At 43.1% G+C, this 25,546-nt stretch overlaps 1 protein-coding gene across 2 annotated transcripts in view; it reads right to left on the bottom strand.

Moving 5' to 3' along the window:
* TAOK2 (TAO kinase 2) overlaps nt 1-25,546 on the bottom strand; it is a 247,963-nt gene that overhangs the window by 3,548 nt on the left and 218,869 nt on the right. For both annotated transcript variants that reach the window (XM_030208780.1, XM_030208781.1), the window contains one exon: nt 20,629-20,811. In XM_030208780.1, the coding sequence (XP_030064640.1) occupies nt 20,629-20,811 (183 nt within the window). The remainder of the gene's footprint in view (nt 1-20,628; nt 20,812-25,546) is intronic.

The following is a 25,546-nucleotide window of genomic DNA, read 5'->3' as shown; positions in this document are numbered from 1 at the left end:
TAAAAGACCCATCATAATATAACAACATTGCCCTCTCAAGACCATCTTTCACTTTCAGGATATTATTCTGGGTTTGGCGTTTATTTACCTTTAAAGCTAACAACTTGCCAGCTTTCTTCCCAGACTCAAAGTAAGCTTGCTTCAGCTTGCACAATTGAAACACCACTGTCTCCATTTCCAGTTCTCTCAGTTCACTGCAAGATTTCTGTAAGCACTGGGACACCATCTTGGGAAAGAGTAAGAGAGCAGCAAGGCAGACAGTCCACCATCTGGGAAGCCAGTCCCTTGCTTATGCTCAGCCTCCACCTGGGCTACAGTGTCTCTTAAAACTGTCTGTTTGGCTTCTTTAACTTTTGTTTAGACCCCAAAGCAATCAGTTTACCCAAAGTAACTGACTTTAAGCAATGCCAAACTACTCCTGAGGACTGCTCCCCATTATCATTAATATCCAAGTAATCAACAATACACCTTCTTACATGATATCCAATCACTTTTTCATTTAACAAACTTATCATTAAGGTGTCAAAATTGCCTGTTTCTATCCCCCCTCTCCCAGATCAATTCTAACAGGGGTATGATCTTAACCATGTAATATTATCAATACCACACCCCCTACTCTGCACCAGGTCAGCTTCAATCAACCACAAATTCAACCAGGAATAAGACAAGTGGGCAGGAGAAAAGAAAGAATAATCCATGCCTGTCAAGCAAGTACTCCTCCAAACATCCTCCAAATTAAACCAATACCCTATTGACCTTCCTTCTACTCTCTTTTTGCTGTCCCTCCAACTCCCAGAAGAAATATCCAGCAAAGGGTTTAGGATTACATTAAAGTCCGCTCTAACAATCAAATGGCCTTCTGCAAATTCCAGAACCTTTTGAACCCCACTATGGGATCACGGCTTTCCCCCATGTTAATTTATTTATGTCTTCTCTATTTATGTTATTGAATTAAAAGCAGAAGACCTTCTTCTCTCATATGCAGATGACATTTTTATGTTCTTTCCAGTGGTAGGGATGTTATCTGATACCATTCAGGGATTATTGATCAGTATGCAGAAAGTTCATCATTGGGCCTTGGGAAATAAGTTAAAGCTAAATACTAATAATACAAAAATATTATGGTTTAAAAATCCAAGTGACTCTTTCTATTGAGGATAAAGCCTGTATTTTAGGAGTTATATTGGACTCAACTTTATCCTTAGAGCTTCAAATAAATTCTTTGGCAGAAAATATTCTTAAGACAGTTGCGATTGGTTAGGTCATGCTTTGATCAACACTCTTTCGCTATACTGGTACAGATGTTGGTAATATCTCATTTAGATTAGTGCAAAGTATATCTAGGTCTCTCTTCTAAATTGATGAGAAAGTTGCAGCTTATCTAGAATACCGCAGCTAGATAGATTTTCAAACTTAAAAAATTTGATAACATCTTGTCAAAATTAAAAATTTTACACTGGCTTCCTGCATGTCAGCGTATCTTGTTTAAATCATTATACATGTTACTTCAAGCCATGTATGGTCTAACTTCTGAATGACCAAATAATTTGTTACAACTGCCTTTACTTAGTTTTTCATCTAGATTGCGTAATCTACTAATCTTTCAACCTCCGATGTTTGCACATTCGGTATTTGCATATTTTTAGTACATTTTATACCTTTTCTATTATTTCAGTTTGAAATAGTTTGCCTACTTGTATCTGACTAGAATCTTCCTACCTGATCTTCTGAAAAAAATGTAAAACTTTTTTATTTGAAAAAAATATTGGGGCTGACATAGCGCGATTAGTTATCTACTGTACTTTGTAATTTTATTTCTTATTTTGTGAACAGCGCTGAACTCAAAAGGGGATATAGTGGTATACAAGTCTTATTGATATTGTTTTCACAATATCCTATAGCAATAAGCAATGCTTTTTGTTTGTTCTAGACTTGCTTCTTAATAGTTTTAGCAAGTGCCCCCTAGTTAATGTAACCACACAATCATGGCTTTAGCTTATGCAGTTTTATTTTTCTTAGAAATTTGAAATAAATACATAAATAAGGTCTGGATCACCTTGTTCTCATTGCCATGGAGGTATATAGTTAGCATACTCCTACTTTTTATATCATAAGATATATTTACTTTCTCTGCACTTTTCATGCTTTTCACTCGATCATCATCCTGTATAGACCTGTATCATATCTCCCCTCAGCCGTCTCTTTTCCAAGCTGAAGAGTCCTATCCTCTTTAGCCTTTCCTCACAGGGAAATCATCCGATCCTTTATCATTTTTATTGCCCCATGTATAATTTTTATTGTAAAAATCTGTTGATTAAAGAATTGGTTCATACTGAAGACGCGGACCAAGATGGCGGCATGAAGGGAGGGTGGCGAGGTTGCGCGGAGGGTGACTGATTTTCCTGAGTAAAGTTTACCTACGGAATGCTGAAGCGGAAGGGCAAGCGGGTGCCTGGTCCTGTGGCGCCTGCGGGGCCCGCTTCGGGCACGATGGACCGCTTTGTCGTGGTGGGAGGAAGCCAGCGGAGTTTGGAAGTCTTGCTGACGGGAGGGGCGGAGAGAGGAGAAGTGTCCCTGCTGCTTGAGACGGAACTCAGCCCGGAGGTGAGGGAACCGCCTCCCATGCCTGCGTCGGTGCGAGATACGAGTGGACAGGGCTTCCTGGCCTCCGAGGAGGGGGTGGACGGCCCCGCGACAGGACCTGACTCGGGCAGGAGAGTGCAGCATACCCCGGAGGGGGGGGGCACATTAGCGTGCAGGGTGGCGGTGCTCCGGGGGGACGAATACTGGAGGAGGGGGACGGTTTCTCCCTGGGGTCTGAGAGGAGCGCTGAAGTTTTGAGTAAGTCTTCACTTTTGCCTAAACCTCCTAATTTCACCTTGGAAACTACATGGGATGCTTTACTTACTTTGGAAACTTCATTATCAAAGAAAATGTTATTACTGTTGCAGGCCTCACAGCTTCCAACAGAGACTGTTTCACAATTGGGACAGCAATTAAAAATAGTAGGAGAAAGATCTGAGGCACATGACTTGGCCATTAAGTCAGTACAATCGGTACAAACAACCATTATTAAAGAAAATAAATGGTTACATAGGAAGATTGAGGCTCTAGAAAATCGGCAGAGGGCAAACACTCTGCGAGTGATAAATTTTCCTAAACAACAGCTGACTGCACCGATTCTGACTTTTAAAAAATATCTCTTTGAAGTGTTGAAGGTGTCTGAACCGGCATGCCCGCCTATCTCGCAGATTTACTATTTGCAGCCTTTTAAGCGAGTGGCTGAAGGCGAGCAGGCTGCTATTATGGAGTCTGATGTGCGGTTTGACACCTTGGACTTTATTCGGGAGTTGGAGGGTGAAGAGGAGCGGCGGGAGCGAGCTACTCTTATAGTGACATTTGTTTCACAGTTAGATAGAGATTGGATACTGAAGTTATTTTTCAAGTATCGGAAAGAAAAGTTTTTGAATGTTCAAGTATTGATGTATCCTGATGTGACCAAGGTAACACAGAGGAGGCGACAAGCTTTTCTTAAGCTGCGCCCCACTGTGTTTCACTTGGGGGGCCATTTTTGGCTAAATTATCCCTGTAAATGTGTGGTGAAGTTGAATTCTGTAAAGTATGTGTTTTTTGAACCTTTGCAGTTGAAAGCGTTCCTGGACTCCGGGGGGGGGGGGGGGGGGGGGGGGGGTGCTCCTTCTCTGCCACCTGGAGCGGAGATTACATCTACACCTCAGATATAATTGTCTTCCACATCTCCCTTCAGAGTCTCTTTTGTGATGGAATGTATTATAGTTTATTTTTTTCCCAGAATAGTGACTTGGTCTTTAGCTCCTGTTTTGGACTAATATAGGAGGCGGGAGAGTAAGTTGTGGGTAGTGGTTTCCTGTGTAAAGATGTACTTACTGTTCTCCTAAGTTGTACAAGAGGTGTTCTTGGTACTGTAAATATGAAATATATAAATAAAGGTTAAAAAAAAAAAGAATTGGTTCATACAACAAACTCCCTGAAACCCACCTCCCCAAACAGCCATACAACAAGATGAACAAAAGACCAAATATGTTCCAGATACAGACGTCAGTCAAGGCCTTACACTTCAATCTACGAACCACATTCAAAAAAAGTCAGTTATACCCCCCCCCCCCTCCGAGAGCTGACAGTTAAGAAAAAATAAACCATAATTCACTGAGTAGCAGACTACATGTCATGGGAGATACTTGTAAATATGCATCCTAAACCAATAAAACTTGCTGTTGCCATTTAGGGGACAAATGTGCTCCAAAGGATACACAGAGCATTAAGGTATGAAGTTTATTTCTCCAGTACCAAATAGAGGGTGGATAATCCAACAACCGATGATTAAGGATACATTTCTTTCCCAAAATACATGATTTAAGAACCAATCATTTGTCCCCTCTATGCTTCAAACCAAACTCTCTGGTAGAACTAGAGGGAGCCCCAACAAGAGACACCCTAAAGTGATAGCCCAATACTGAGTCCAAATATTGAAATATGGTGCTCCGAATTTCACAATTTGAGTACACTGCCAGATACCGTGGAAAAAGGAGTTATGTCCTATAATGGGGTGTCCGCACATCCTGCTAAATAAGTTCTGCTTTGGGAAAAATAAGCTGTATAAATAGTATGGTAATGACACTCCTGTAACTCTGCGATGTGGATAAGTCTAGGAATCGCACTAACAACATCAGCTACATTCACTGAACGAAGAGGTTAACCTATGTCCTTTTCGCACAGGTCCAACACCTTGTGGAACTCCCACGGCGGTAGAAGTTTCGCCAAAACCCCATAGAACCAAGAGACAGATGCCTGCCCCAAGGAATGTCCTTCCAAAAATGTAACATCAGGGCATGCTAGGGAGGTAAAATTCCTTGACGAAATCAAGGACTGCTTTATGGAGCAGCTGATACAGGAGTCGACAAGAGAAGGAAAAATTCTAGACCTAGTCCTTAGTGGAGCACATCATCTGATGCGGGAGGTAATGGTGATGGGGCCACTTGATAACAGTGATCATAATATGATCAGATTTGATATTAGCTTTGGTGTAAGTAAACACAGGAAATCCAATATGTTAGCGTTTAACTTTCAAAAAGGAGACTATGATAAAATGAGTAGAAGAATGGTGAAAAAAAAAACTTAGAGGAGTGACTGCGATGGTCCAAAATTTACATCAGGCATGTATGCTGTTCAAAAATATCATCCTAGAAGCCCAGGCCAAATATATTCCGTGTATTAAAAAAGGAGGGCGGAAGAACAAGTGATAGCCTGCATGGTTAAAACGTGAGGAGAAGGAAGCTATTAGAGCTAAAAGAAAATCCTTCAGAAAATAGAAGAAGGAACCGACTGAAAATAATAAGAAACAGCATAAGGAATGTCAAGTCAAATGCAAAGCACTGATAAGGAAGGCAAAGAGGGACTTTGAAAAAAATATTGTACTGGAGGCAAAAACACATAGCACAATTTTTTTTTTAGGTTTATTAAAGCAAGAAGCTGGCAAAAGAATTGGTTGGACCACTAGATGACTGAGGGGTAAAAGGGGCAATAAGGGAAGACAAAGCCATAGTGGAGAGATTAAATGAATTCTTTGCTTCGGTCTTCACCAAGGAAGATTTGGGAGAAATACCGGTGCCAGAAATGGTATTCAAAGCCGACAAATCAGAGAAACTGAATGAAATCTCTATAAACCTAGAGGATGTATTGGGGCAATTTGACAAATTGAAGAGTAGCAAATCTCCAGGACCGGATGGTATTCATCCCAGAATACTGATAGAATTGAAAAATGAACAGGCGGAACTATTGTTAGTAATATGCAATTTATCTTTAAAATCGAGCGTGGTACCGAAAGATTGAAGGGTGACCCATGCAACGCCGATATTTAAAAAAGGTTCCAGAGGGGATCCGGGAAATTATAGACCGGTGAGCCTGACGTCGGTGCTGGGCAAAATGGTAGAGACCATTATAAAGAACAAAATTATAGAGCATGTGGGTAAAGGCGAGCCAGTTGATATTGTGTATCTGGATTTTCAAAAGACGCTTGACAAAGTACCTCATGAAAGACTCCAAAAGAAACTGGACAGTCATGGGAAAGGAGGTAGTGTCTTATTGTGGATTAAAAACTAGTTAAAGGATAGAAAACAGAGAGTAGGGTTAAATGGTCAGTATTCTCAATGGAGAAGGGTAGATAGTGGGGTTCCCCAGGGGTCTGTGCTGGGACCGCTGCTTTTTAACATATTTATAAAAGATCTAGAGATGGGAATAACTAGTGAGGTAATTAAATTTGCTGACGACACAAACTTATTCGAAGTTGTTAAATCGCAAGAGGATTGTGAAAAATTACAAGAGGATCTTAGGAGACTGGGCGCCTAAATTGGCAGATGACGTTTAATATGAACAAGTGCAAAGTGATGCATGTGGGAAAGAGGAACCCGAACTATAGCTACGCAATGCAAGGTTCCACGTTAGGAGTCACCGACCAAGAAAGGGATCTCAGCGTTGTTGTAGATGATACGTTGAAACCCTCTGCTCAGTGTGCTGTGGCAGCTAAGAAAGCAAATAGAATGTTAGGAATTATTAGGAAAGGAATGGAAAACAAAAGTGAGGACATTATAATGCCTTTGTATCGGTCCATGGTGCAACCACACCTCGAGTATTATGTTCAATTCTGGTCGCTGCATCTCAAAAAAGATATAGTGGAGTTAAAAAAGGCACAGAGAAGGGTGACGAAAATGATAAAGGGGATGGGACGACTTCCCTTTGAGGAAAGGCTGAAGCGTCTAGGGCTCTTCAGCTTGGAGAAGAGACGGCTGAGGGGAGATTATGATAGAGGTCTATAAAATAATGAGTGGAGTGGAACGGGTAGAGGTGAATCATGTGTTTACTCTTTCCAAAAATATTAGGACTAGGGGGCATGAGGTGAAGCTACACAGTAAATTTAATACGAATCAGAGAAAATGTTTCTTCACTCAATGTGTAATTAAACTCTGGTTAGCTTAGCGGGGTTTAAAAAGGGTCTGGATGGCTTCCTAAAGGAAAAGTCCATAGACCATTATTAAATTGACTTGGGAAAATCCACTGCTTATTTCTGGGATAAGCATCATAAAATATATTGAGCTTTTCTGGGATCTTGCCAGGTATTTGTGACCTGGATTGGCCACTATTGGAAACAGGATGCTGGGCTTGATGGACCTTTGGTCTGTCACAGTGTGGCAATACTTATGTACTTGTAACATCTAAAACTTGCCATTGTGGCCATTCTGAAAGAGACCACCAGGAGGGTTACACTGGACTACAGCCAGCTTAGCAAGAATGTACCTTTATCCAGATGACCCATGACACCCTTGAACCAGCATCCTGCCGCTATCAAAGGCACTAAATACTTTACCGATCTTGATCTGACAGCTGGCTTTTGGACAGTTCCTGTGCATCCACAGGATCAGTGTAAACTATCTTTCACCTTTGGTAAGGAGTAATACACACGAGGACACCCTTTGATTTTCTCAATTCCCCAACAGAGTTTAACAATTCTCTATAAAAGGCCCTTCCAGCTGCAGAAGTCTGAAGTCTCTGGTAAATATAGATGGCATTTTGATTAAAAGTGCTACTTTTGCTGGTCACCTGTCTAAGATAGAGCATGCTCTCCAACAACTGAAGGCAGCAGGTGCAAACTTGATACTAGCTAAAGGACAATAGTGTCAAACATCTCTTAACTATCTAGGGTGCAAGATTTCTGCTAAAAGATTATGCCCTCATAAGATAAGACTCATAGCACTGCAACAACTTAAAAGACCCACCAAATTTACTGAATGATGCTCATTTACGGGAATATGCAATTATTCTTAATGTTTTGTAAACTAGTATGCAGAGATCGCCCAACCCCTGGTTAAATATCTGAAAAAAGATGAACCCTAAGTATAGTGTCCACTCCTGAGCATGAAGTGGCAATGCAGGAACTGAAAGATATCTTGAGTCATTCTTTGTGCCTTGCTTATCTGAAGGGGATTTAGAGTTCAATCTGGAACTCAAGTTTGCTCAGAATTGCAGGAACACAGCATTGCAGGACTAGTGAGTTGTTGCTTATGCCAGCAAAGACATGAGAAGAAAAATCTCCAATTGTGAAAAGGTGTTGTTGTCAACTGTTTAGGCTTTACAACACTTCTGTAGTTACATTCATGGAGAGAAGCTGATTGTAGAAACCAGCCACCAACCCATCAGCTTTCCGGGCAGCAATCATATTAAGTCCAGCCAAGTTTCTAACAGCTGAATTATCTTCTGGACACTAGCACTTCAGAATTAGCTTTGATCAGAAATACTGAAACATCAAGTAGATGATTCTCCAGTTGGAAATATTGCCATAGATATGAACTGAGAAAACCACACCGCCATCAGATGTATGATGAGAAAGTGCAAAAATTACCCCAAAGTGTACGTAAATAATGTGCCTATTGATGGGAGACAGACCATGAACTGACTGCAGGAATTGGTGTGGTTTGGGATTAAACACACCCTAGTGACCCTTTAAAATATAAATTAGGATCCAAGGCCCAGATGCACTAAGTCCCATACCGATCCCCAGTTGCTACTTACCGATTTTGTAAACAACGGGCATGCATGAAGGAAATCGCATGTAAATGAGCTGCTTGCTGTTAGCAAGATTGCATGCGATCTCCTTCCAGCCAGTCAGTCAGTCAGCTGAGCATGCACAGAGCAGCCAAGTGTTAAGTGTGGCTGCTTTGTGCATGTCACAGACGGCTTCATACACGCAGACAAGCTGCATGTATAACAGCCATCTACAGCACTTGCCTGTGTGCCTTGAAGTGCCTGCCTGTCCACCCATCACAGCGTGTTTAGCTGACACTGGTGTCAGCTAAACGCGCTGTGACTGGTGAGAGAGACCAGACTGTGTGTAAATGGGATGGGGAAACGAGAAAAAATAAAACGTTTCTGTCAGAGTTCAATTCTATTTCAAACCGGACCTTTAACTTCCTGCCCTACAATGTCAGCACCAGATGAGAGCAAGAGGGCACAAAGGAGATTTCCAATGGGCACTGAGCAGCTCCTGAAAATCAGCTTCTTTGACCCTAGCAGCCCAGCCAAGGATTAACGAGAGTTGTAGACCTCCTGTTAGATTTTCCACGGTAAAGGTAGGACTGCTTTTGTGAATGGGGTCGCCTTGCATGCACATTATAATAGTAATTAGCTCATTATAATAGCTTTGCATTCCGTTTTCGTTATCTGCTACCATGCTGCTACTACATTTGAATGCGCCATATATTTATGATGACATTTGCAAAGTACATTTACCTTTGCTCAAAAGAAAAAAAAGCTCTGCCAAATATAGAAAAGCCTACTATGATTTGAGGACTAAATCCCCAAAATACCAAATTGCCAATAAGATTTTCAAAGAAAGCAAATGTTTGCCTAGTTGGCATGGTCCACTTTCTGTTGTGGGTAAAGCCAGGGCCGTGCCTAGGGTCTCTGGCGCCCCCTGCAGACTATCAGTTGGTGCCCCCCCCCCCCCCCCCCCCCCCCCCGTGAAAATGATCGCTCACCACTTGCCACACTGACAGGAATTGTTGGCAATATTCTTAGAAACAAATTGCTATACATTGCAAAATAAGATAGCAGATGTAAATATTCCAAACACTAAAATGAAAATAAAATGATTTTTTTCTACCTTTGTTGTCTGGTGACTTTCTTTTTCTAATCATGCTGGCCCAGTATCTGATTCTGCTGCTATCTGTCCTCTTAACTCCGTTTCTAGGGCTTCCTTTCCTCCTTTCTTCTTCATTTCTGGTCCTCAGCTTCTGCCTATTTTCTTCATCCATGTGCAGTTTTTCTCCTCGCTTCCTTTCCCCTCATTTCATCTCCTTCATCTCTCTTTCCTCCCCTCTATGTCCAGCAATTCCCCTCTCTCCCTGAGCCCTGCCCTCCCATTCATGCTCCTCTGTCCCCTGCCAACCTCCATCCATCCATATTAAGCAATTTCTCCTCTCTCCCTGGGCCCTGCAATCCCATGCTCCTCTGTCCCCTGCCCACCTCCATCTATCCATATTAAGCAATTTCTCCTCTCTCCCTGAGCCCTGCAATCCCATCCATGTCCATCCATGCTGCTCTGTCCCCTGCCCACCTCCATCCATCCATATTAAGCAATTTCTCCTTTCTCCCTGGGCCCTGCAATCCCATCCATGCTCCTCTGTCCCCTGCCCACTTCCATCCATCCATATTAAGCAATTTCTCCTCTCTCCCTGGGCCCTGCAATCCCATCCATGCTCCTCTGTCCCCTGCCCACCTCCATCCATTCCTATCCAGCAATTCCCCTCTCTCCCTGAGCCCTGCCCTCCCATCCATGCTCCTCTGTCCCCTCCATTCATCCCTATCCAGCAATTTTCCTCTCTCCCTGAGCCCTGCCCTCCCATCCATGCTCCTCTGTCCCCTGCCCCCTCCATTCATCCCTATCCATCAATTCCCCTCTCTCCCTTCCATGAACCCTGCCCTCGCATCCATGCTCCTCTCTCCCCTGCACTCCCGCTCCCATGTCCCAACTCCGCCCTCTTCTCCCCCCCCCCCCCCAACATCCCTTTCCTTTTTTTTTCTTTTAAATTTATCTCCGTCCGGCAGCGCAGGACGTCATTTCCTTGACGTCAGAAGAAGGCGGAACACTGAGCGAAGGGAAGGCTAGACACGTCGGGAGCGCTGCCTCCTTCACTGACGCTGCGCTGCCGGACGGAGGTAAATTTAAAAGGATAAAAAAAGGAAAGGGATGTTGGGGGGGGGAGAAGAGGGCGGGCAGTTGGGCAATGGGAGCGGGAGGGCGAGGTAAGCATGGTGCGGCGGCGCCCCCCCCCTGCCGTGCTTACCCCGCTTACCGTGTTGGCACGGCCCTGGGTAAAGCTTCACGTATCGCATATTAAATTTGCATTAAGAAAAATGTTGAGTGTGAAGATGTCCTTAAATGGGTCCACAACTAACAATCAGCAGGTTTTCAGCATAACGAAGGAATTACAGAAATAACAAATCTAATATATAGCTGTAATCATCTGGGTTGCAAAGTGATAGGGATCCAACCACAACATTGGATCTATTGTGTAACAGTTGCAGTTGTCAGACAGGATCTACAATCAATATACTGACAGCGAAAAATGAGAGCTGTGGTAACCAAGAGATCAGGTGTGATAGAGAGCATAATTTTATTTTAGTTATATTTGTACCCCACGCTTTCCCACTCATGGCAGGCTCAATGCGGCTTACATAATGAGTAATAGAGTAACCATGTCATTTATAACTTCTGCACCAGATATTATGGTATCGCCACCGGTTTTCTGAAACGTGTATTATATTAATATAATTTGGGAGAGGAAGTGAAGTCATCTCTAGAATGGCAGCATAGTTACTGAACTTCAAAGGAAGACAATATAAAAATGTAACACATCAGCAATTTGCTAGCATCCAGTCCTATATAAGAAAACATTCCTCGCCACCCAGTGAAGGCCAACCTCAGTGATGGCCCCAATGATCTTAAGACAATTTTTCATTTAAGCAGAAAGGATCCTGCAAGCACGGCATGCGAGGATGCTAAAGAGGCTCAAGGGTCTTTCAATTCTGCTTCAGACACATTGAGTGAGGTAAAGCTGGGAACTCAGCAGGGGCCTCTCACCAAGCAGCGAGATGTGGGTGATGTTTTGAGAATTAAAACCTTAAAGCTGAGCTGGGCCACATGGCAAGTGAGGTGAGACATCTGCTGGCTGGGGTGATGAAGGAAACTGCTGATCTCTGGAGTTGGGTGGAGGCGGCAAAACAGCAAGTGGAGCCCAGGAGCAAGAAGTGGCAAGGATCGTGACATAAGCAGATAAAATTGGCCAGTGTGGAAAGAGGTTTAGCTCAAGTTGGAGGATATGGAGAATGGAGAGCACAATAACAACTTCCAGGTGCAAGGTATGCCAAAAGAGAAATATTTGGATGCAGCGGCAGTGGCAATGCAAGTGTTCCTGCAGATGGGAGAAGCCTACAGGAACCAAATAAGATACTGATTGAAAGGGAACATAGGATGCTGGAACCACAGAGAATTATGAGATTTATCAAGAGACTTAGTAGTGTGCTTGCACTGCTTCTCGCCCAAAGAGAAAATATTGTCCACTGTAAGAATATTAGAGAATCTTATATTGAATGGAAATCAAATGAAAAGCACCAAGAGTTTAAAGAAACAGCACTTCAGCACGGATCAGGGTGTTTTCATTGGCCGTACCCTTTTGGACACGGGTTTGTGATTAGTGGTTCAGCTTATTGAAGTAAGACACTAAAAAAGGCCTGAAAGGCCCTTTATGAGGCAAGCCTGGCACAAGAGAAGTTGCAGAGATCCAAGTCCACAACAGGTATTGGTGGGCATAAACAGACTGAAAAATTAGCATGGATACTTGAGTACCCCTCAAAATAGTGCTGACTTGGGGTGGAAGTTAGAAGGCATGATCTCCAGAGAAACTGGCTGGATGAAAGGGAAGATGTGATCACTGAGGGCCAGATGCACTAAACTTAACGAGCAAGTAGTAAACCATGGCATGCACTAAAGGCTTCTCCGAGCCATTTTCCGATCACGGTAGCAGCTAACGAAAACGGAATGCAGATGATCCAAAGGCTATTATAATGAGCTGCACTACCGTTGCAAGGCTATTATAATGAGATGCACTATCATTTTCAGATCCCCTTACCGTGGAAAACCTAATGGGAGGTCTACACCTCTCGCTGGGGCAAAGGAAAGAATCGGAAGAAAAAAAATGTCGTCAGGGACGTCCTTTTTGGACGTCCTTCACCTGGAAAAAAAAACCCCAACCATCCAAGTGCTCGTCCTGGACGTCCTTTATGGACGTCCTTCACGCAAAACAACAAAACATAAAAAAGGACGTCGTACTTTTAATTTTTACTCTCGCTCTTCTGTTTTAAATCTTCCTTTCAGACATTTTCCCTTCCTCATCAGCAGCTGAAGAGAGGGCTAATGAAGGATTGTGAGGCCCCCCCACGGCCTCTCAGCCAAATCACAGTGCGTTTAGCTGACACCAGTGAAAGCTAAACGCGCTGTGATTGGCTGAGAGAGACCTAAGGGCAGAATATGGACGGGTGTTGAAGACGTGGACAATGGATGTCCTTAACTGCGCTCTCCTGCACTTTTCTTGCCTGGGGTGGGGCTCTCAGGGGTGGCGGCTGAGCCGGGATCACAGAAGGGAGGAACATTGGAGCCTTCCTGCAGCAGGCTGTGGAGCGGGTGAGCGGCGCGGCATCTTCTTTTTCCAGGGCGGCGCAGGGACGGCCACAGGCATAGCGAAGGTACCATAACTTAAAAAAATATATATATATATTTTTTTTAAGTCCCTCACGAGCACTTGGGACACTCAGCTTCTTTTTTTTTTTTTTTTTGAGATGGGTGTTAGGCGCTTTTTGGATGTATTCGGCATGCGCAAAGCAGCCAGCATAACACTTGGCTGCTCTGTGCATGCTCGACCGGCCGACTGGCTTCCAAGGGAATAGAGAATGCAAGTGAGCTACAACGAGCAGCTCATTTGTATGCCCTTTCCTTGATGCATTCCTGTTGCTTACCGATTCGCTAAGGAATCGGTAAGCAACAGGCATTAACGACTGTTTTAGTGCATCTTCCCCTGAGTGCCGAGTTATATAGGTACAAGTGCTTGGGGAGGGCTGCAGAAGTTTGGGAGTTGCGATCTGTTAGATAACTGAGGGTATTTGGTACCATCAAAGTCAGACTGACTGGCAGTGGATTTTTAAGGGGGGAAATCAGGTTGTTGGTACAGGGAACAGGAGGGAATATGGAGGGCTTGGGGCAGAGTTGTAGAGCAGTCTTGCACAATGATATAAAGGCTGTTTCCTGGGGTGGCTCTTTCCTCCTATACATGTCTGAGATTATTTTGTCTGTGGGGATGAAAAGAGAGTGGAAGGCAGGATCAAGGGGATGAGAAGGGTGGGGGATTAGAAATGAAGTGAGTGGATATGTGGAAAACAAGCATAAGAAGGGGCGTTGACCTTAAAAGTGACAGTATGACTAACAGTAACCTTGTTTGTGTTAGTATGGCTGACAGAGGGAAAGCATCACAGAACATGGGTGGGACTGGATGAAAAGAAGGTGTTAACCTCTCAGTGCTGTTGCAGGAGAGAGACCCATTTAAACAAGAGAAAACATGCTAAACTGAGAATGGATTGAATAAGAAAGTATTATTTGGCCTCAGCCCCAAAAATCCAGCATTGCTGGAGTGGTGTTATTAAATACATAAGGGTGCACTCCTTTTGAAAGAGAGTGGTGAAGGAGTAGATGAAAATTATGTAGGGGTCCTGAGGGAAATTTGGCAGGAAAGAATCTCTCAGTATATTCCCCATAGGATGGAATGAAAAAAAAATATATATATTTTCTTAATCAAACTCTCTCAGCAATTCCAGATTATATTGACTTTGTGGAGAATTGGACTTAGAAACATTGTTTAAAGTTGAATAATTCAAGGGGGCAAGATGGCGTCTGAATAGGACATATGTGAAACAGCTCCTCACTCAACTCCCTCTTGCTGTTTTTTTTTCCTTAAAAAAAATACATTTCCATGCCCAAGAGAAGGGGCAAACAGAGGGCTTACCCTGCTCCCTCTGCAAGACAGGAATTGGGACCGATGGACCGTTTCACTGTTCCCAGAGTAGAATTGACTGGGCAACAACCCTTGCTGCAGGAGGGATCGATGAGAGGAGAACCGACCTACCTGCCTGAGGGAGAGACCACTCTGAGCCCAGAGGAACGGAGTCCTCCTTCGATGCCGGCAATGCTGGCAGACCAGAGCCCTGGATTGACTAGACCCGATGAGGAGATGTCTGATCTGGGAGTAGGGGCAGACTCTGCTAGCAGAACGCTGAGTGCAGCAGTGCTGGTGGTTACTGCCACGGTTGCCAGATGGGTGGTTTTCCGCAACCCGCCGTGGGAAACTTTTGCCCGCGGCGGGTTGCGGTTTTTTGGGCTCGTTTTGTTTTTTTTGTGCGGATTTTGGGGCGGTTTTTCGGCCGGCGGGGGGTGGGGCTAATGGTGACAGAGGCGGGGTTTGTGACGTTTTGGGCAGGGTTTGGTGATGTATTGGGCGGGGCGATGACGGCGGGGGCGGGGTGATGACTGAAGGGGTGGGGCTGATGAGGGCGGGGTGACGGAAGGGGCGGGGTTGATGACGGCGGGGGTAGGGGTGATGACAGAAGGGGCGGGGGGTGATGACGGCGGGGGTGGGGTGTGTGCGGTTTTTGGGCTGTTTTGTGTGGGAATTTTTTTTTTTATTTGGCAACCCTGGTTACTGCTGAGAATACCGAAGGAGCAGGAGTTGAATCACAGGACAGCAAGACTGGCTCTAAGAAAGGAGCTCAGGAAGAGGTAACATTGAAATTATTTTCTAAAAAATCGGAGAAAATAACCCTAGAAAAAATTTGGGATGCTTTGGAATGTTTAGAAGATTCTTTAACCCAGAAATTATCTCCAATAGTTAAAGATACTCAATCAAATCAAGCTAAAATAGCAGACTTGGAAAAACAGTTGGAACAAACTAAAACTTTTGAACAAACAATTATACTTGAAATAAATCAAATTAAAGAGAGTCAAATAACTTTAATAAAAGAAAATGTATATTTACATAGGAAAATAGAAACTTTAGAAAATCTACAAAGGATGAAAACATTGAGATTTATAAATTTTCCTAAAGTTCCAGCAGTGGCTCCTTTAATAACATTTAAAAGATATCTTTCTGAAGTATTAAAAATTACTGAACAATTGTTTCCACCTGTAGCAAGGATTTATTATTTGGCTCCCTATGTTAAGAAACCAAGTGAGCGCATAATACCATCTATGGAAACCTCATTTGAGGAGCTAAATTTGAATTTATCACAAACAATTGAAGATGAACTATGTGGAGTACAACCTGCTACATTAATTATAGACTTTGTTCTACAGCCGGATTGGGACTGGATCTTGAAAACTTTCTTTAAACTTAGACATGAAGTCTTTCTGAATTGCAAAGTCAAAGTATTTCCTGATATTGCTAGACAAACTCAGAAAAGACGTCAGTCTTTTTTGAAATTTTGTGATCGTGTATTGTCACAGGGGGGAATTTTCTGGCTTAATTTTCCTTGTAAATGTGTTGTTAAATTTCAATCTATTAAATATGTTTTCTTTGAGCGTGATCAATTAGCAAAATTCCTGGACTCCAGACAAGAACCAGCCGTAAACTCTCTGGTGCTTCCTCCATTAGTATCTACTCCGTGATAGGATAAGTGGGAATATGTTCTATTCATTTTTTCCTATGTTAACCAATTTTTGAATAGTGCCTTGCCTATAATTGTGGACTTTAGCAGTAATTATCATTTAATAGATTTTCTTTATAAAATATTTTCTTGTATGGTATGGTAATACTCCTTTTCTGTACAAGTGTTTCTTGTAAAAGTCATTAAAATTACAAATTAAAAAAAAAAAAGTTGAATAAAATAGAAATCCAAAATCATTTTGATGAGTTATTTGTCAAATTCTCTCCCGTCTAAAATGTTTCTCAACTCAGATGAACTTTTCCCAACAGAAAAAAGTATTCAAGGTTACAAGGAATTATTCTCAATTTCAATATCTCAATGGAACAAGTAAATTGTTTGTTTAGGAGAATCTTTTTCAAACTTAAAGTTGTGATCCATTACATTATTTTTTTCACGAAAAAAATCATTTTAGGATGTTGGTTCAAGCTGTTATGCTGTTGTGTGACCTGTTCAATGCTTTTTAAAGTCAGGAATGGTCCTGGGGTGGATGTGGTTCCTCTCATCAAAAGTGGAAAGGAGGAGGCTGGGGACTATGGGCCAGTTAGTCTGACCTCAGTGGTTAGTAAATTAATGGAAACACTGTAGAAACAGAGGATTGTGACATTTCTGGAATCCAGTGGATTACAGGATCTGAGGCAGCATTGTTTTACTAGAAAGAGGTCTTGTCTGTTGAATTTGATTTAATGGGGAGAGCACTAGATGTGGTGTTCTCACACTTCAGCAAGATCTTTCACAGGGCTTTCTACAGGCGACTCAGACCAACTGCTCTTGTTATGGGCCCTGTGGGACGCAACAAAAAACAGAGATAAATGGAGCACTTTGAGGACAGGGATTTACCGATGGTGTGCCACAAGGATCAGTGCTTGGCCCAGTTCTTTGCAATGTTGCTGTAAGTGGTATTGCAGAAGAGCTGTTGAGAAAGGGTTACCTCTTTGCAGGTGACACCAAAATCTGCAACAAGGTAGACACCCTGGAAGGTGTGGATGAGGAGGGCCTAGTGATGGTTGGCAAATGGTCTAGAGTATGACAGTAAAGAATTAATACTAAAAAAAAAAAAATGCAAGGATCAAGCATTTCGGCTGCAAAAACCCAAGGGAGCAGTACAGTATAGGGGATAAATTACTTCTTTACACAAAACAGCAGGATCTGGATGTGATCATATCTGACTATCTAAGGTGGCCAAACAGATCAAAAAGGCAACAGCAAAAGCCAAACAGATACATGGATGCTAGGGAGGGGAATGGCCAGCAGGAAAAAGGAGGTGACATGGCCTCTTTATAAGTCTCAATTGGAATTGTGTGCAATTCTGAAGATCACACCCTCAAAAGGATCAGACAGCAGCTACTAAAATGGTTAGTGGTCTTCATCATAAAGCAAATGAGAACACACTTAAAGATCTAAATAGGTATACTTTGGAAGAAAAGCGAGAGGAGAGATATGATAGTAACAAAGGTAGATGACGGCAGATAAAGACCTGTATGGTCCATCCAGTCAGCCAAACAAAATAAACATACAGTGGGGGAAATAAGTATTTGATCCCTTGCTGATTTTGTAAGTTTGCCCACTGACAAAGACATGAGCAGCCCATAATTGAAGGGTAGGTTATTGGTAACAGTGAGAGATAGCACATCACAAATTAAATCCGGAAAATCACATTGTGGAAAGTATATGAATTTATTTGCATTCTGCAGAGGGAAATAAGTATTTAATCCCTCTGGCAAACAAGACCTAATACTTGGTGGCAAAACCCTTGTTGGCAAGCACAGCGGTCAGACGTCTTCTGTAGTTGATGATGAGGTTTGCACACATGTCAGGAGGAATTTTGGTCCACTCCTCTTTGCAGATCATCTCTAAATCATTAAGAGTTCTGGGCTGTCGCTTGGCAACTCGCAGCTTCAGCTCCCTCCATAAGTTTTCAATGGGATTAAGGTCTGGTGACTGGCTAGGCCACTCCATGACCCTAATGTGCTTCTTCCTGAGCCACTCCTTTGTTGCCTTGGCTGTATGTTTTGGGTCATTGTCGTGCTGGAAGACCCAGCCACGACCCATTTTTAAGGCCCTGGCGGAGGGAAGGAGGTTGTCACTCAGAATTGTACGGTACATGGCCCCATCCATTCTCCCATTGATGCGGTGAAGTAGTCCTGTGCCCTTAGCAGAGAAACACCCCCAAAACATAACATTTCCACCTCCATGCTTGACAGTGGGGACGGTGTTCTTTGGGTCATAGGCAGCATTTCTCTTCCTCCAAACACGGCGAGTTGAGTTCATGCCAAAGAGCTCAATTTTTGTCTCATCTGACCACAGCACCTTCTCCCAATCACTCTCGGCATCATCCAGGTGTTCACTGGCAAACTTCAGACGGGCCGTCACATGTGCCTTCCGGAGCAGGGGGACCTTGCGGGCACTGCAGGATTGCAATCCGTTATGTCGTAATGTGTTACCAATGGTTTTCGTGGTGACAGTGGTCCCAGCTGCCTTGAGATCATTGACAAGTTCCCCCCTTGTAGTTGTAGGCTGATTTCTAACCTTCCTCATGATCAAGGATACCCCACGAGGTGAGATTTTGCGTGGAGCCCCAGATCTTTGTCGATTGACAGTCATTTTGTACTTCTTCCATTTTCTTACTATGGCACCAACAGTTGTCTCCTTCTCGCCCAGCGTCTTACTGATGGTTTTGTAGCCCATTCCAGCCTTGTGCAGGTGTATGATCTTGTCCCTGACATCCTTAGACAGCTCCTTGCTCTTGGCCATTTTGTAGAGGTTAGAGTCTGACTGATTCACTGAGTCTGTGGACAGGTGTCTTTCATACAGGTGACCATTGCCGACAGCTGTCTGTCATGCAGGTAACGAGTTGATTTGGAGCATCTACCTGGTCTGTAGGGGCCAGATCTCTTACTGGTTGGTGGGGGATCAAATACTTATTTCCCTCTGCAGAATGCAAATAAATTCATATACTTTCCACAATGTGATTTTCCGGATTTAATTTGTGATGTGCTATCTCTCACTGTTACCAATAACCTACCCTTCAATTATGGGCTGCTCATGTCTTTGTCAGTGGGCAAACTTACAAAATCAGCAAGGGATCAAATACTTATTTCCCCCACTGTAGCATATGGTATGGTGCGATACTACTTTATGCATACTTGATCTTGATTTGTTCTCATCATTTTCTGGGCACAGACCATAGAAATTTGCCCAGCGCTGGCCTTGTTCCCCAACTACTGGAGCTGCCATTGAAGTCCCACTCCAGCCCATCAAGATCTGTCTGTCCGTGATCAGGGCACAAAATGTAGAAGTTTGCCCAGCATTGGCTTTATTTCACAATTACTGCAGTTGCTATCTAAGTACCGCTAAGTTTGTTTGGTTCCATTCTCTTTCCATACAGGATTCCTTTGTGTTTACCCCACGTGTTTAAATACTTCAATGATAGAAATGCACAAGAGGTGGGTCTAGAAGTGAGGAGTTACAGGATGAGGGTTAAAGTAGGTAGACTCAGGAGTAATCTCAGGAATTGTTTTTTTAATAGAAAAGGTGGTGAATGTAAAGAATAGCTCCTAGAGGAATTGGGGGTGGACCGCTGTTGGCTCTGCCAGTACCCTGCCCCCTCAGATGTCAACTTCCTGTTTCGGGGCATGGGACCGGCAGAGCCAACAGTGCGCACCTGTTCTGTGCATCCCCATTGCTGCCGGTACCCAGGGCAGACTGCCTCCACCGCTTCGCCCCAGGTATGCTAGAGGGTGGACTGCATCTTTATTTATTTATTTATTTTGTTACATTTGTATCCCACATTATCCCACCTCTTTGCAGGCTCAAAGTTCAAAACAGCATCAGACAAGTACAGAGGCATTCAAAGGGACAGGAAAGGATTGTAGAACTTACAAAATAATGGGCAGGCTCAACAGATTGTATGGTCATTTCCTATATTCATTTTTATCTAGGATACAGAGTTAACTGTCTCATCTTCACTGTGTATCTGTCAGCTTTCCCTAGTTCAAAGATCTTACTGATATAAAGTAAAGGAGGAAATAAAGAGACCAAAAAAACAGAGACCTATACCAAAGGACCAGTAGCAAAAACATAATATTAACACCCTTCTCAGGTACAACAACACCAGAGGAACACCTCAGTGCATCAGAAACAATTGAACAAGGAACAGCCATCCTTAGTTCCAGCAATGGCCAGAGGGAACTCTACTACACTAGACAATATAACAAGAGCAACACACACCCTCTGCTCCAACAGCACCCAGAAGGAGCTGCACTGCACCTGAGGGACACAATGAATAATACCCACCCTTTGCTCTAGCAGGGCTCGGCGGATGGACACCCGTTGTTCCAGGTCCTTTATTTCTCTCTCATGTTGCGTCTCTGTGTGGATCTTTATCTTGCTCTGGTAAGCATTGAGGAGCTCCAACTCCTGCTGTAATTGCATTCTTAACACCTGGTACTCGTCCTCCTGAGTCTCGTCCAGACGCAGCTATGAAAGGCAGAAATGGAGACAGGAGGATCAGACGAGTAGCAAGTTCTGGCTTGGAGGAAAGCAATTTAAGTATAAGGTTCTGTTGCCATTTAACAGAAAAAACTTTGACTATCTACGAGTTTTCATGTAAATAGTACTTGAGGTCATTAGTTGACAGAAGTCCAAGGCTACATTGTCAGAATTAGCTCTGTCTAAACCTGACTTCCAGCCCAGACAGACCAAAGCTTCTTACCTGTTCTCCAGGAGCAACAGGATATCGGTCCTCATGCATGGGTTCCATCATTTGACAGAGCCCAGGCTGGAGAAAAGTAAACAAAGCTCTAAGAGCTATCTAGAGCAGTGAATCTTACATGTACATGATTTCCTGGGCTAGTGTCTTTAAGCAGGGCAATCTCAGTTCTATAGAAAGCTATATTAGAAGAAGCCAACTCTTGGGGGCGAGAGGCGAGTTTTGTGAGGATTGAGATCCTGCTGTCAGTGGAGAAGGCCTACTAAGAATCAATTTTGCTGTCTCTGAGGGCAAGCATTATATGCACTCCTCACACATGAGAATCCTTAGCTACAGACTGCCTTGTAACAAAAGTGGGGGGGAAAGAAAGGCAAGTTAGAATCATGTTTCTGTCAGCAATAGAGCTTTTGTTGTTGTTGTTTTAACACAACGGCAATCTGAAAATAATAAAAAATGACTTTGAGGGGAATGGATTTGGATTCTAAACCTCAGATTTCACAGAACAGAGTGACTAAGAGGGGCATTTCGCCGGTGATCTATTTTGGCGGTGGCGCAACAGCTGGCCAGAACCGTATTTTCAAAAAAGATGGCCAGCCATCTTTTTTTCCAATAATATGGTTTAGCCCGGCCAAATGCCAGAATTCGCCAGGTTTGAGATCGCCGGTTTTGTTTTTCAGCGATAATGGAAAAAAATGGCGACCAACTGAAACCCAGTGAAATCCAAGGCATTTTGTCGTGAGAGGAGCCAGCATTTGTAGTGCACTGGTCCCCCTGACATGCCAGGACACCAACCGGGCACCCTAGGGGGCACTTCTAACAATTTTAAAAAATACAAAAAAAGTTCCCAGGTGCGTAGCTCCCTTACCTTGGGTGCTGAGCCCCCCAAATCCCCCCCCAAACCCACTCCCCACAACTCTACACCATTACCATAGCCCTTATGGGTGAAGGGGGGCACCTACATGTGGGTAGAGTGGGTTTTGGGGGGGTTTGGAGGGCTTAACATTTACCACCACAAGTGTAACAGGTAGGGGGGGATAGACCTGGGTCTGCCTGCCTGAAGTGCACTGCACCCATTAAAGGCTGCTCCAGGGACTTGCATACTGCTGTCAGGGAGCTGGGTATGACATTTGAGGCTGGCATACAGGCTGGCAAAAAAGGTTTTTATTTTTATAGTGTGGGAGGGGGTTGGTGACCACTGGGGGACTATGGGGAGGTCATCCCCCATTCCCTCTGGTGGTCATCTGGTCAGTTGGGGCACCTTTTTGAGGCTGGGTTGTGAAAATAAAAGGACCAAGTAAACCCGGTGAAATACTGCTTAATGCCGCTTTTTTTTCCATTATCCGCGAAAGCCGGCCATCTGGTAGCCACGCCCATGCCCCACCTTCGCTACGCCGCCGACACGCCCCTTGAACTTTCACCGGCGAGGTGACGGGAAAGCGGCAATGCTGTCAAAAAAGCCACTTTCGATTATACCGATTTCGCTGGCCAATCACTTTTGAAAATAATCCCTCTCCACATAGTAATTTGATGTGAACATGTGGACAGAAGTGCATGGTCAGTCTTGCAGAACTTTTTCATGGAGGCATACCTAAGTTGTATCACAGACACAATTATGGCTCTAATGCTGTGACAGTCTTCATGGGTCAAACCTGTATAGGCTAAGTCAAAAAATGTACACTGTCTAACTGGATAACAGATTACATTTGGCTACAGGTTTACTGGGTAAAAAAAACAAACAAACCTGGGTGGACTTTCTATGAAATTCAGCACACTCCAAGTACAAGACTAAGGCTTTTTGCAATATAAGCTGGCCAAAGGCCCACTCACTTTCATAAACATTGAGCCTTGTGAAACGTGATAGAAGGACAATTCATTGGTTAAGATTAAAGTTTGACAGGAACTTAGGATGTGTGCATAGAATTACATTACTGTCAACATTTTGTATAGGGTAAATAAGTCACTAAGGCCTGAAGCTCACTAACTCTGAATGCCAAAAGTAGTCACCACCAGAAAAGACCTTCTAGATCAAGTACATCAGCTAAATTTTGTAGCTTGAGGGTTCATCTGCTGGATTTCAACCACATTCAGATTCCAAAACACAGCAGAAGATGGATTTCAACAGAAGCTAGCCCTCATAAATCAGACTAAAGATTGTAGAGAAATAGGTTTATTTTCTACATGGTGGTCATATGTCCCAATGCAAAGGTGAACATGGAATAGAGTTTTACACCCAACTCCAAAAGATATAGAAGAGGTGTTGAAGCAGGAAAAAAGGTCTCAGGCTTTCCACCACCTCTTCCACTTAAAACCATAAAACCTTTATTAGAGTCTCTCTTAGATGCCAAAAGAATTTGAGACATAAGGCAGATTCAGTAAATTGAACATTGTCATTCCAATGTCCTAGCTGTGAGGGTTGGAGCTCTGAGGTTAGGCAGCAACAGATTTTGCTGATTCTGTGTTAACAAGGCTGGGAAAGGACCCCAACCAAACATTTTCCCGACAATTCCCACAGTAGTAGGAACCAGATTTGTCCTAGTTAGTAAGAAGCAACAAATCACAGTTTCCCCTCTCTTAATATTTAAAAGTATTTTTGTCACTAGGGACAGGAAGGTATGCATTTAAAGGTCCCTCTCCCCAATCTGGAAGAAAGGCACCTGAGGCTAATTAAAACTGAGAGCCTTTTGAGCAAGGGGGACCCGTTCTGATGAAGCCAGTGGAGTGCTGTATATATCATGGTCCTCAGCCTCTGTCTTTGCTATGAATGAGATGGGGGATGTGTAAAGGAGAGGTTGCATTCAAGACATAGATAGGGCATCCCTTGCAGCCCATGTGAGGATGGGAATACTAAACAAAAAAGAGGCTGTTTTGCATTTTTTTCTACTAACAAAGAAGCCTATTTGAGGGGTCCCAAAGATTGGAAAATGCTGTGCAAAGTTTTTTGGTCCAGGAACCACACTAATGAGATTGAAGAACTTAAGTCTGTTGACTGTTTCTGAATGCCAAGGAAATAAGTGGCTTCAATTTGAATGTGACTGGTAATGGCAAAGTCCCAAACCTCAAGTTGTCTGAACTAGCATTGATCAATTCTAGGAAAGATGGAAAAATATTCAAAGGGAAAAAAATATTGCTTAGAGCTCCAGATAATTGATTTGTAGGAGCCTTTCACATGGCAACTAGGTTTGCTGAGTAAGGCGGAAGTCTAAGTAGGCTCTCCACCCAAAGTTGGAAGCATCTCTTAGATCCAAGTGGTACTCCAGTGTTGCTAATGGGACATCTGCAATCTAGTTGTGTTCAGACATCCACCACTGCAGCATAATTTGCAGTAGAACTAGAGGGTTAAGTGTAGAAAGACCGAGTATGCTGGCTCTATTGGAACTTGAAACTCATTGAGGCTTTTTCATCTATAGGTGGGCAAATGGGACCACATACAGCCATAGCCATATGTTCTAACATTTGTAATTAGAGGCTTTGGCTGTGACAGACAATGTTGCAGAAATTAAGCATCCAGGATTAGAATCTGTCTGGTGGTGGAAAAGCTTTCACTTGTACCATGCCTAGAATAGCTTCAGTAAAGGAAATCTCGGTTATAGGGCACAAGTTTGCTTTCTTGAAACTGATGAAGCCTAGACTCTGTAGTATGCAAAACTGTTTTGTCACTGAGGGCTAGAGCTAAGTTCTCCAAGGAGACTGCCAGAAACCAGTTGTCGAGGTATGGAAACACCAGGAAATTTTGCTTATGCCGATTTCAACATATTCTCCACAATAATTCTAAAGATATTTTTGTTGGGTAGTGACTCCTAACATAAAACCCAGCATTGCATAATTGGGATTATTTTTCCCTATATAGTTATCTACATTAAATTTCATCTGCCATTCAGATGCCTGTCTCCTAGTTTCACAAAACCTTTTAGGATTGGAAAAAACCTTGCTTTTGTGTCCATTCAGCAGGACAGAAAAAGAAAACAAATTGAGGGAATGAGAAGATTGTTAAGCATTGGAAGAGTTATTGGAAGAGTCACATGTGCTCAGAACCTTACAATTAGTTTGAAGTTCTGGGACAGCTGTTCCACCCTGGCAATATATGATGTCACTCGTGTGCTTGACTCAATCCTGCTTGCGGATGGAACAAAAAAATATTTTCTCCAAGTTGTTTTCAATCTGCTAGTTGCTAGTTTTTATGCCCTTTTATTTTGGTATTGTTTAAAAGGTTAAGTAGCCATTACCTTAATTTTTCCACACTGCTGTCAGCTGTTTCTCTTCCAAACTGAAGAGTTCTGAGCTGTTTAGCCTTTCTTCATAAGGGAAGTGTTCAATCACCTTTATCATTTTCTCACCCTTCTCTGAACCTTTTCTGGTTCTGCTATATTTTTGAGATGGGGCAATCAGAACTACAAATACTATTCAAGGTGTGGATATATCAAGGACAGAGGCATAATGATATTCTCAGTTATGTTTTCCATTCCTTTTCAAATTTTCATTATCATTCTATATGCCTTTATGACA

The sequence above is a fragment of the Microcaecilia unicolor genome, chromosome 7, assembly GCF_901765095.1.
Source record: "Microcaecilia unicolor chromosome 7, aMicUni1.1, whole genome shotgun sequence".
NCBI classification, from domain to species: domain Eukaryota; kingdom Metazoa; phylum Chordata; class Amphibia; order Gymnophiona; family Siphonopidae; genus Microcaecilia; species Microcaecilia unicolor.
This window is presented reverse-complemented; position numbering and strand designations above follow the sequence as displayed.